Consider the following 13,138-nt stretch of genomic DNA (forward strand, 5'->3'; position numbering starts at 1 on the left):
GGGTTCAACGCGAGGCAATTCTTCCATCATCACATTCTTTCCTTTAGCAACTTCTCGAAATGCACTTGACACTATGATTTCTTTGGATACCAAACTTACACAAAGTTGAAATCTTTTACGCTTTTTGTGTCGTATAATACATAACGTTAACATCGTCCTTCAATACAGCATGTACATCGGAATCGTACCCATTGCATATGGAACTTCAATTTTTAAGTCGAACTTGAATATGTCTATATCGATTGTCTTGTAGACCTTATCCACCAACTCAATGTAGGTCATGTCTTTCGAAACTTTGATAGAAAATATTTTCACATTTTTGAACACCAATAAGTGTTATTTTATCTCCCACGTGTCGTTTAAAATACACAAATTGCAGAAAATACCAAAAAAGTACATTAAAAAAGAAAATAATTAGATTAAATCGGAACCTATTGGAAAATGTCGGATTTGATAGGATATTTTCAGATTTCATCGGAACTTGACGGATTTCATCAAAACCTGTTGGATTTCATCGAACCTGTCGGATTTCATCTGAATTCTACCACCTATTGGAATCTATCGAATTCTATCATAAATTAACCTAATTTAGCCTTGAATTTCATCGGAAATGTTTGTTGAATTTCATCCTAAACTATCATATTTCATTGGAAATATCATAAAATTATAGAAATTTTTATCATAAATCTACCTACTTATTTGATTTTCCTCAAAATATATCACTATAAAAGATAATAGCGTCGAGCTATTTTTCCGTAGGACCTCCCCTACAGTATCATCACTGCAGCAGAGTTTAACCACCAAGTTCGGGATAGATTGGTGTAGTTCCTCTACGCCTAGGACACCAGAATATCGAACTATGAACGAAGAAAGGCATGAGAGAAAATCATATTGGCTAGTGATTGTGAGGCCCCTCTGCCCTTCTATCCGATAGAGAGGGAAGAGCATTTGGTAAAGAAGCAAACTTATCCATTTTGTTTATATTGAATTCAATTAATTGGAGACACAAAATGAGGAGAGAATGATAGAGAATGAGATATTTGAGAAGAGAATGAGAGAGATTGAGTAAATATGGGCTGAAAAGGTATTTTTGTCTGAAAATGAATTAAAAGTCTAATTTTGAATTATTGAACTAATAGGTCTAATCTTGATAGAGAGGGAAGAGCATTTGGTAAAGAAGCAAACTTATCCATTTTGTTTATATTGAATTCAATTAATTGGAGACACAAAATGAGGAGAGAATGATAGAGAATGAGATATTTGAGAAGAGAATGTGAGAGATTGAGTAAATATGGGCTGAAAAGGTATTTTTGTCTGAAAATGAATTAAAAGTCTTATTTTGAATTATTGAACTAATAGATCTGATCTTGATATTTTAAGACTTCTGATGCCTATAAAATAAATGAAATTTCTCTAATGAAATCTAGCTAATGGTATAAATCCATCGGCTGCTCTTTCTCTCTGTTTCATGGTCTATCATGAAAAGAAAATAATATATTTTGTTACCTTGAAATATATGATTGAAGTGTATAAAATAAAAATTTGCCTCAATTTAGATTCTATCATCAGAACGAAGACAAAAAATACCCTTGGTTTTCTTTTCATCTATAGTTTGGTAGCAGAAAATTTCGATTGTAGATATGGTTGATGTAGCCGACAAATTGGCGTATTTTCAAGCCATTACAGGTCTCGAAGATCCAGATTTGTGCAACGATATTCTCGCCGCCCATGGCTGGGACCTCGAGCTCGCGATCTCCTCCTTCACCTCCTCCTCTGCCGCTCCCCCACCGCCGACGAGAACCGAAACTGGAACCGCCTCGGTCAATCGGGAAGGCTCTTCTTCATCGCAGACGATCGAGCCGCCTGAAAACGCCGTCGGACCTCCAGGCTTGGCATGGAAACTCGTGACTTTACCGATCACGGTTGTTTCTGGTGGCCTAGGGCTGATCTCCGGCGCGATCGGGCTCGGTTTATGGGCTGCTGGAGGCGTTCTCTCGTACTCTCTCGGAATCGTGGGTTTGAACTCCGGAGCCGCACGAGACGGCGACGCTTCCTCTTCTTCTGCCCGTCTGGTGACGGTTTCACCAGCGGCGGCGGAGGCTATGGCGTTCGCGTCCGCGTTCGATAGAGACTATGGCAACTCATTGTCGAGGCCGAATTTCGTGAGCGAAGGGTTTATGGATGCGTTACAGAGGTCGAGGAACGAGTTCAAGCTTCTGTTCGTGTATCTCCACTCACCGGATCATCAGGACACGCCTGCGTTCTGCGCGAGGACTTTGTGCTCAGAGGTCGTGGCGGCCTTCGTCAACGAGAACTTCGTGTCGTGGGGAGGGAGCATAAGGGCCAGCGAGGGCTTCAAGATGAGCAACAGCTTGAAGGCCTCCAGGTTTCCCTTCTGTGCTGTGGTTATGGCTGCCACCAACCAGAGAATCGCGCTTCTTCAACAGGTGAGTTGCTTCCGTTCTTCTATCAGTATTCTGATATTGTTTTGCTTGATGTAATTTTTTTCTTTTTTACACTGGAAATTTTTCGTTGTCCAAAATATTTTCATGAAAATTGTGGGAGATGTTATGAGTTTTTCACCGCTGAAAGTCTGATGTCAGTGGTTTGGTGTATGTTTAGCTAAATCCTTGATTCCCGTCCTAGCAATTCCTGCTATAAATTTTTGGTTGTCTTGAATGTTGTTAAGAAGAAAATCGGAAAGCGTCCTCGATGAGCATGTGAAGAATGGAGTGTTCTGGTGTTTTATAAACCAGGGAAAGTCTTGATGATTTATTGCAGTCTCATAGACATAAACGTTTTGAATAACATGGAATGGAGAGTGAATAGAGTTTAGATGCTTTTGTTAACAAATTTTATTGTGCCAAACTCTTGCTGTTAATATATATATATTTTTTTTTGCTGCTGATAGCAGTTTAAAAGTGACACTGTCCGTTAAGGATTTATGTGGATTGGCCTTGCTCTCATGACTTCTTTGTTCATTACTTGTTTCAGTGCCGAAGCTAATGCATTTAGTTAAATATTAGGTGATTAACTGCTATAGCTGATTTTGCTCTGCAGAAACCCTATATTTAGCTTTGCTAACCTACAGTGTATGTGTACTGCGTATCTGATGTGTCATCTTTTTGTTTTTGAATGTTGAGTAATTGAGACATTATATCAATATCCTTAACTGGATCCTATGCTGAAACTAGTAGTGTTAAAATGCAACCACATGCTTTGTCTGTCTATTGTATCGCGTCATGCTGGATTTGTATTCTGCGTTTGTTAAGCAATCAACTATGCACTAAAATGAGATTTCTTTTTCGTTTGTCAGCATCTTAAAACAATTCCGTGCAGTTTAAAATTCTAATGACTTGACTTGTAGTAGTTCTTATTCATGGGATGAGCCCTGACAAGCTGTTTAATCTTGTTTCTTTTTTACTGATTGAGGTTCTTTTCTCATGCTTTATCAGATTGAAGGACCAAAGTCTTCTGAAGAAATGCTTACATTACTACAGAGAGTGCTTGAAGAAAGTGCCCCGACTCTTGTTTCAGCTAGGCTTGATGCAGAAGAAAGAAGAACTAATGTGCGTTTAAGGGAGGAGCAAGATGCTGCATACAGAGCCGCTCTTGAAGCCGATCAAGTTTGTTATTCTTTTGACCTTCTTTTCGGTTTGGCTTATCTCTCTGACGTTGAAGTTTATAGGATGACCATTGATAAATGATTTGAAGGACTAGTTTCACCAATCTGTTCACCTTATTAACATTCCATTTGAAACCCTGGAGTATAACTCGTTGCTGTTTTACTGAGATAAGAGGATTCTGTTTCGCTATAATTTTTTAACCTGCTCTATCAGAAAGCCATTCCTAGATTCATACTCTTTTAACTTTTGTAATTCCTTTTTCGTGTCTGTTTTACTTGGAACTTTGCCTTTCTACGATGTTCTGAGCCGCATATATCCATGCCACTTCTTTGGCTCAGGCAAGGGAACGCCAACGGAAAGAGGAGCAAGAACGTCTTGCAAGAGAAGCTGCTGAAGCTGAGAGGAAGCAGAAGGAGGAAGAAGAGGCTCGGGAGAGAGCAGAGCGTGAAGCTGCTGAGAGAGAGGCTGCACTTGCTAGAATTCGGGAAGAGAAGGCCTTGTCACTAGGCGCTGAACCTGATAAAGGACCTAATGTTACACAAGTATATTCCCTTTTGTGGTTTCAATTAAGTTCATTTATTTTACATTACTACGTTCATTCTTCAAAAACAAACCCGTCTCTGTCTTTTGCTATTCCAGGTATTGGTGCGGTTTCCAACAGGCGAACGCAGGGAGAGGAGGTTTTATTGTACCACAACGATACAGGCTGTTTACGATTTTGTCGATTCTTTAGGTTTGATTGTGGAAAATTATAGCCTCGTTTCGAATTTCCCTCGGGTAGTTTACATAGCCGAGAAGGTCTCCTTATCATTGAAAGAAGCGGGATTGCATCCTCAAGCCAGCCTTTTTGTGGAGCTCAGCTCTTGATCATATGCGAACTATATTTTGTTATCAAACATTATAACTAGAATCTCCCAGGTAGGAATGACTTGTTTTCCCTCTTCTAAATTATACTTGGTCTGGGATATCTAGACATGTTTTCAGATAGCTCCATTTTTAAATTGATGTGCTATGTTGGTTTTTGTTTGCGAACATTATTATGGACAAGTTAGCCCAATAGGGAAATATGTCTACTGGAGCAATGATAGAGTTCAGATTTTTCCAATTGGGTAGTTTTCTTTCTTTTATTCATTATTTTTCGAATTGAGCTCACAATATATCATGGATCATCACGATCCAATTATTATCTACTATAGATTCAGTTGCTTGCAACCCAAGTATCGACAACAGCTAGTCTCCAAACCTGGTTGTCATTTAGCTGTTGAGTCCAATTTTACTTTAGGTCAGGTCCATTGTACGAAAATAAAAATAAAAATTAATAATAAGTGGAGGTCAATAAAATTCAAGATGATACACGTTAGTGGAAGGACATACTCAGCAGCCAACAACTCGGGTCACAAACCATTCATACTAAATAGTGGGTACTTTGATCCATTGTGAAAATCTTCAAGGATAAATCATAAATGGCTACACAAGTACATGCGACGCGAGCTGGTGACTTTGACTGTGCAGCAAAATCTCAGTGGAAAACATGTGTGGACGACAAGTGCATCTGGGATCCCCATAAAATTGTGGAGTTGTGGGAAGGACCTAAGCTAACTCATCGACGCAGTTTGCACTCTCGCTCTTATGATTGGAGGTTATATCTTCGACGACGAATGAAATTGGTCGGTATAGTGTCAAATTGGTGCTAGAGCAAATTTCCATCGCCCCATTGTTCCGGATTTGAAGGTGTGGAAGGTGATTTGAGCGAAGATGTTTTTCTGGTGTGTGGGGACATAGTGCTTCATCTTAGGGCCGCTATTGGTGATGAGAAACATGCTTAAAGAGCTCACAAAGAAATCTAACAGGGAAATGACTCTTCAATCTAGTCCCTGGTTCCATCCAATGTAGGGAATAGCTAAATTGAATGTGGATACAGCTTTCATATGGTCGTGGAGCGGCGCTGAGAACTGTGGTTCAAAAAAGAGGAGATGATGTATTGTGGATGTGGCTGAGCCCTATATCGCCATAATCGGCGCCAGAGACAGTTGTTGGGAGTGTTTCTCGCTTCATCCTTGAGGAGATAGTCATCGAATGAGATAATTGATTGATCAGGAAAGCATGGCCGATCCACTCATGGCCCTTTTTGGTATTTGACTCGTTTGTTTGATGGGAAGCAAGAACGAAAACTCAAGTGTATGCTAATTCAGTAAGATAACATATATAGATCTTTACTAGAGTGTACATTAGATTGTTAGATGCATGATACAAGTGGTTTAAGAGGAAAAGAAAGGAATAAACGTGGCAGCGTTATAGAGAAGGCTCTGAGCGAGTGAAGCTAGTATCGGCAAGGTGGGATAAGTAAGCGCGCCGAGAATGAAGCAGTTCAAGCTCAAGAGCGCAGCGGCATTGGAAGCTGGCTTGGTTCTGAGCGTGGAGAAGAATGCGAGAACGGTCTTCAACGACATGACAACCACAGCGAGCAGAGCCACGACCAGAGGCATACACCGCTGCTGCTCAGCTTCCCACATTAGGGTCCCCACCCACAGAGACAGCACCGCGCTGAACATGCTCTGCGTGAACGCCGTCTCACGCGTCGGCGCGTGCATCTCCTCGTTCCCTCTCACTCCCACGCTCCTTTTCTTCGTCTCTCGTGTCTGCTCCTGAAGAAGTTGAATTCTCGCGATGGCCTTGCGGTGATCGTGTTCCATCATCTTCAGGCGGCGGCGGAGGTATGTCCTCTCCCACGCCACGGCCTCCAACGCGCTCTCTAAGTACCGCGCTTCCATTTCCAACTGCGAAACACATGGTGAGTGTGAGTGTCAATGGTTGGAAACAGGAGGGCAATAATGTAAATTAGTGCTCACCTGTCTCTCGCGCACAATGGCCGTGAACAGCCGCAGAGGAAGGCTGAGAACAGCGACTATCCATATCACCGTTTTCCATGCTAACCTCAAGTGCAGGTCCACGGCGGACTTTGCCAGTTCAACCCATGTCACAAGGAAAACTAAACTCATCTTCCAGAAGAGCAGCGGGAAAAAGGCGATCAAATCCATCACATTCACTTTCACTTTCACATTCCCAATCGCTAAGGAAAAACTATCTGGTTGTGTTTGTGTGATATTCGCGCAGTGGAGCTGGAGACTGCTGCCCTCACAAAAGGTGATCAAACCCATGACACGTATATGCTAATGATGCGATGTGGCACGGATGACGCGCCACGTGTTTCTGCTGCCCTCACATATGTTGCGTATTGAATTTATTATTATGAAGAGAAGGAAGCAAAAATATGTATTAGTGTGGGACCAGGACTCATCATGGGCGTTCGATACGAAAATTACCGAAAATGCCACTACCGTTTGTTAGTTTTGACCAAGGTTTAAAATCTCGGGGGGAACCGGACGATTTCCGCCCGAGAACCAGGTTTAGTGAACTTCCCGGCACGGTTCAGTACAAAATCACCCCTAAAAACCGGTGGGAACCGGACGAGTTCAGGTCTGCGTCCCGGTTCACAAAATTCGGCCCGGTCTAGTTAAAATTTTATTGAAAAGCGGGTTATAAAATGGAATCCTGGACGTGAAAATATCATTCACGCCGAGTTTGAGATCTGTGTCTCCCGTGCTTGTTTCCATGTTTACTAACATGATTTGATATTGATTTAGAAATCTTAATATTTTTAATCCGAATTATGTTTTTTTAATCCGAAAATAGGGTTTTTTATGTGATTGGTTGATGTTGTTGAAATTTGTTATAGATTTGTCATGGTTATACTTCATTTATTTGTTTTGAATCTTTTGATCATGATTTTGAGTTCATGTTATTTTTTTGACATTTTGTTATGGTTGATGTATGTCTTGACTCTTACTATGGTTTAATATGAATTTAGAATATGTGTTATGGATTAATGGAATTAAATGTAGAATATGTGATATGGAATTATGGATTATTGGAAATAAATTTTGAATATGTGTTATGGATTATTGGAATTAAATTTAGAATAAGTGATATGGAAATATGGATTATTGGAAATAAATTTTGAATATGTGTTATGGATTAATGGAATTAAATGTAGAATATGTGATATGGAATTATGGATTATTGGAAATAAATTTGGAATATGTGTTATGGATTATTGGAATTAAATTTAGAATAAGTGATATGGAAATATGGATTATTGGAATTAAATTTTGAATATGTGTTATGCATTAATGGAATTAAATTTTGAATATGTGATATGAAATATATTGATTGTTGAACTTGAAAACTTGAAATTAAATTTTTTATGGATTATTTTAAATCAATTGAATATTTATGTTTTTGACTTGTTTGTAGAGTAGGGTTGAAGAATGGCGCCACCCGACCCAGCAAGGAGGTATTGCACGCCCGTTCTAGGAAAAGCAAGTGCGAACACGTGCAACTTTTACGGTCATGTAATGGGAGGAGGGGGGATCACGAGAGTAAAAAAATCATCTTGCACATCTGGACTATCAGAAGAACGTTAAAATGTGCGATAAAGTTTCTCCTGAGGTGATGGAGTAGATGCAAGCTTTAATCCTCGGTAATGTTGAGAAGAAGAAACTGAAACATACATTGGATGAAACCATTCGAAGGACCATCAACAAACCATTTCACATGGACGTTGATGAAGAGGATCCTACTCCTGATTACGAAGCAGAACTCCGATCAGCGATGAAGAGGTCGTGTCAGGATGCAGCTCGGTCAGAGTGGGAAGCTCGGTTCCAATCGGGTCCCGGAGGGGCTCGACTGCAAAATCTCCATCGTCAAGAGTGCAGACTACATCTACTCAATACTGAAGGATGTGTTGAAAGAGGTCGGGAGACATAATGTCGTCCAAGTAGTCATCGACAACGGCGCCAACTACAAGAGTGCTGGGCAGAAATTGTTTCGGCGTCAAAATGTGTACTGGACACCTTGTGTCGCATATTGCTTGGATCTGATGTTTGAAGACATCGGAAAGAGAGACTCAGTAAAGGGGACAATCAAAGCTGCGAGGGACGCGATAAAGTTTATCTACAACCATGGCGTGATGTTGGCCAAGCTACGAGAAGTGGCCCCAGGTGAAATCATTCGTCCAAGGGCAACACAATTTGCTACGAACTACCTCGCCCTAAGAAGTCTCCAGGAGAAAAGAGCCGCGTTGAGGTGATTGTTCACTAGTCAGTGGTGGGACGACGACAGATCGAGCCCAACGCCTGCCGGGAAATCCATCACCGAGACCGTTTTGAACCCGCGGTTTCGGCAATCTGTCGATGAGTTGTGTGCAATTTTTTAGCCTATGTACACCACTCTTTGATTGGTTGATACAGAAGTGCATTCGACGATGGGTGTAATTTACTACGTGTCCACGAGATGAAGAAGAAGTTGTCGATGCTCAACGGCAAAAAATGGGTTCTCGATATCGTGGAGCGTAGATGGACTAGTTAGATGTGTCATCCATTACATGTTGCAGGTGAACTACATCTCACAATAATTCATTAACATTTTCTTTTTTGTAACACGTGCTTCTCTTGCAGTTTTCTTTCTCAATCCGAAGTTGCAATATAACCCGGATGTGTAATGGATAACACGCATATGGCGGCTGTCACAAAGGTGTTTGATAAGCTGGATCCGGAGTTAGATGGTGCTTCACTGGGTAGAGAGGTATAATCTTGAACCTATATTATTCAATGACTTGTAGAACCTATACTCACATCGACGTTATCCATTATAGTTGATCGCATTCCGAGAAGCTAGAGGGGACTTCGCACAAAGAAGTGCTATCTCGGCATGAGGGACGTTGTGTGCAAGTAAATGTTACGTATACTGTTATATGAAGATTATGCCATGGATTCTAATGGGATGAAATTATATGACTTATTGTGACATGATTACAGCTGAATGGTGGGAATGTTATGGGAACTGGACGCCGACGTTGCAAGCGTTGGCCATTCGAGTTTTGTCTCAGACAACATCATCATCTGCTTGTGAGAGAAATTGGAGCCCTTTCGCCTTGATCCACACCAAACAAAGGAACCGCCTAGCATATAAGAGGCTAGAGAAGCTTGTCTTCTGCTCGTACAACATGAAGCTGCAGATCAGAGAACTCACCCGGATCCACGACAACTCGACAACCCCAATGGATCCTTTGGATATCATTGAAAGAGCTTTTGAGTGTTTGGGTCATGATAATGAAGGAGACGACGGAATGATTTGGTGGATTGACTTGGTTTCACTGGATGACGTCAACCAGAACCCGAATCCGACGGTAGCTCAAATGGTCCGAGAGCTTAGACTTGATCCGGAGCGCGTGTTAGAGGAAGAAGTTCTTCCTCAACGCGAATCTAGCCACAGTTCTGATTCCGATGACGGTGAGGGTGGTGATGGTGGAGGGGGTGGTGGAGGTGGAGGGGTGATGGAGGGGGAATGGGTGGTGACGATCGAGGTACCTACGGTGGTGGTGGTGACTATGGCTCTGGTGGTGCTGGTGGTAGTGGGGACGGACGTTGAGGCTCCTACAGTGGCGGTGGTGGTGGGGGTGGATACGTACCAAGTGAGGAAGACTATAACCGTTTCCACCCGACTTTTTTTACACATATTATGGGGGTGGCCACGGTGGAGGAATGAATGATGCTATGTCCTTTACGTCTAGCAATGACGTTGATGATTTATTGACCAACTTCGGATCGGTGACAATTACTCCTCAAGACACGGGGTACCGGTATTATGAAGGGTCTTCCTCTTACCGCAACAACTACTATTGTCCACCACCACAAATCATCATGACCCCAGTCCGACCGCAACAAGGTTATCCCGCATACTCTTTCTCTACAGATATGACGCAATGGGAATATGACAACCATTTGGAGAGTACCAAACTCCATACGCTCATTTTTTGAGTTGGTACGATTATTGTATGGCCATTAGTCGAGGGATATTACCGGAGTAGTAATTTTTTAGCCTATGGTATGTAATAAAGATATTGTAAACTATTTTCTTTTTTAGCATATGGTATGTAATAACAATATTGTAAACTATTTTCTTTTTTAGCATATGGTATGTAATATGTATGACATTATATAAGTTTGTTGTTCACTGCATACCCCCTCGGTAACTCCGATATTTGCCGGTAAACCACATCGGTAACAGTAAGTTAACGGTATGGTTTACCCTCGGTTTCTTTGGATACGTCGGTAAGTCAAGGGCTTCTCCCGGAAACCCATCAAAATCTGAGTCCCAGTATGACATCGGTAACAGTATTCGATTCCTTGGTTTTGACTAACGAAAGTACCGATTTCCTTGAGGCACGGAAATAATAGAGTTTGTTGGCAGAAATAACATGGTGGAAGGCGAATATAAATTGAGAAAATTGTACCATTAAGTGTGCAATGGTAAAAAAATTATAACTATACACACAAATGGCTGAAGTTAATTTTGGGCCTTTTGATGTTGTAAACGGCCAGATGAATTGATGGTCAAAAGTATTTCCTCCTCGTAACAAATTTCTCAACTTTTAACAAAAAAATATTAAACCTTTCTTCCTATTTCTATTATAAATAGACATTTTCTCATTCATTTTTTTTACATCTCTCATTCTCTCAACCTCAAAATCTCTCGAACTCTCAAACAACATTATTCTCTAAAGTTATTTTCTATAAAGTTATTTATAGTAAATAGTTTATAATTTAATTTATAGTACATAGTTTTCACTTAAAATTTATATTATATACTTAAATTTATAAAATTTACACTATATGGTTTTGATTTATAAAATATATTATATAGTTATTCCCTATAAAAAATTTCCAAAATTTTAGTCTACAATCTCTTTATCTACAGTTCTTTCTACAAACTCTCTACAATACAGTTTAATATATTTTTTATATACTAAAGTTTATAAATTTTAGTTAAGTTTTGATATATATGTATATATATTATATAGTTAAGTGTATATTATATTCGTTTATTATAGGTTTAAGTTTATATTATATAATTTTGATTTATAAAAATATATTACATAGTTTTGATTAGTATTATATACTCAATTTTTATAAGCATGTCTGTGAGTCATCATCTCATCGAGGTTCTCGTCGAGGTTCAAATGAATCACGTCAAAGTTCTAGTCGCACTCTCACACTGTCGCAATCACAACAACAAGAGAAGCAACACGAAGAAGTTCAACAACCCTCTCCATCACGATAATTTCCACAAAATTAATTAAACATTTCTCAAATTTCTAATTACCAAAACACCGAAGATATCAAACAGTTCTCGATCAAACTTTTTCATATCTACCTCCAAGTATCCCTCTTGAATTATTCCGATTCGCTCCGGTATCTCCTTTTCAACCACAATATCAACCGTAATATTTTTCACACAACCTCCTCCACCTCATCGTCCACATCAATAAGAATAACTTACACAATAACCTCCACCACAAGTCACCTCCCCCACCACCTCAATGCGAGTCATTTCATCCACCATCTCCACCTCCTCCTAATCAAGATCCACCAAATCCGGAAGACCATGAAAACCCACAAGCTCAACAACCAAAGAAAAAAAATAAAATCAAGTTCTGAAATGTGGAAAGACTTCCTGCAGATCCATGATGACGAAGTAAAAAAAGGGTCAATGTTACAAACATGGGAAGCTCATCAAAGCCGACAATACTCAACAAGGAACTTCCTCGTTGCGCCACCATTACAACACGTGCGTCAAGGCCGAATCTTCTTCATCTCAAGTACGTACCCACGATCCTGATGAATTTAGAAAAGAACTTGTTAAATACATAATTTCTACTGATCAATCATTTTCACATGTAGAAAGCCTAGGCTTTGGTAGATTTGTGCATTACTTAGTACCTAGCATTCAACTGATTTCAAGAAAAACTCTTCGTACAAAAATTATGAAAAAATTTCATGAAGAAAACGATACACTTAGAGCCTGCTTCATGTCTGCTAGGTTTAATGTAGCGCTGACGTCTGATATTTTGTCGGGAAATGCCAAAATACACTACATGAGTGTTGTAGTTCATAACATAGATGTGGCTTGGAACTTAAGCAAGTGGATCATAACCTTTAAGAGAATAGAGGGTAGTTAAACCGCAGATGCCGTATTAGGAACCCTTCTAGATGTTATAGAAGAGTGGAACCTACTTGATAGAATCATTTCCATAACTCTTGATAATTCATCAAACAATGATGTGCTACCCATATCATAAACCTTATAGTGAAAGCCGATTTAAGCATTTCGACGAGTGTATTAGTAAGATTAGAGTAGCCAAAACTTGGATAAATAGTTCAATGCCAAGAGTAGACGAACTTAAGAGCCGTTTTTTATTTAACGGTCTTGATGAGAGGAACTTCCACACCGATAATACGATTATGTGGAACTCAACATTTTTTATGTTGAATTTCTTCTTGATCGATAGATATGTATGTTGGGAATTAAACATCCCTATAACCTTGCGGAAAATAAATATCTACGCTAACGAGCTAATAATTTATACGATTATAAAAACAAGATCAAGATTT

General features: G+C 39.9%; 2 protein-coding genes across 2 annotated transcripts; one reads left to right on the forward strand and one right to left on the reverse strand.

Moving 5' to 3' along the window:
• Positions 1-1,462: 1,462 nt before the first annotated feature.
• Positions 1,463-4,731, forward strand: LOC149404274 (UBX domain-containing protein). The gene is made up of 4 exons (XM_089606860.1): positions 1,463-2,447; positions 3,456-3,626; positions 3,965-4,168; positions 4,266-4,731. The coding sequence occupies exons 1-4, from the start codon at positions 1,641-1,643 to the stop codon at positions 4,491-4,493; spliced, it is 1,410 nt and encodes a 469-aa protein (XP_089462986.1). The 5' UTR covers positions 1,463-1,640; the 3' UTR covers positions 4,494-4,731.
• Positions 4,732-5,859: 1,128 nt separating this feature from the next.
• LOC149404275 (coiled-coil protein) lies at positions 5,860-6,724 on the reverse strand. Its single transcript, XM_089606863.1, has 2 exons — positions 6,476-6,724; positions 5,860-6,403 (listed from the first exon to the last, which is right to left on the reverse strand). Exons 1-2 carry the CDS (start codon positions 6,662-6,664, stop codon positions 5,885-5,887), a joined length of 708 nt encoding a protein of 235 aa, XP_089462989.1. The 5' UTR covers positions 6,665-6,724; the 3' UTR covers positions 5,860-5,884.
• Between the last annotated feature and the right edge of the window lie 6,414 nt (positions 6,725-13,138).

Source organism: Urtica dioica, chromosome 2, assembly GCF_054948205.1.
Source record: "Urtica dioica subsp. dioica isolate 48M chromosome 2, U.dioica_male_clone48M_v1_H2, whole genome shotgun sequence".
NCBI lineage: Eukaryota > Viridiplantae > Streptophyta > Magnoliopsida > Rosales > Urticaceae > Urtica > Urtica dioica.

Bases quoted from the DNA above. Each gene is read 5' to 3' on its own strand.
- LOC149404274 (XM_089606860.1), top strand. From the start codon at position 1,641: ATGGTTGATGTAGCCGACAAATTGGCGTATTTTCAAGCCATTACAGGT. The intron at 2,448-3,455 runs GTGAGTTGCTTC...ATGCTTTATCAG, and splicing joins GAATCGCGCTTCTTCAACAG to ATTGAAGGACCAAAGTCTTC. The intron at 4,169-4,265 runs GTATATTCCCTT...TTGCTATTCCAG, and splicing joins AAGGACCTAATGTTACACAA to GTATTGGTGCGGTTTCCAAC.
- LOC149404275 (XM_089606863.1), bottom strand. From the start codon at position 6,664: ATGGATTTGATCGCCTTTTTCCCGCTGCTCTTCTGGAAGATGAGTTTA. The intron at 6,404-6,475 runs GTGAGCACTAAT...TGTGTTTCGCAG, and splicing joins CCATTGTGCGCGAGAGACAG to TTGGAAATGGAAGCGCGGTA.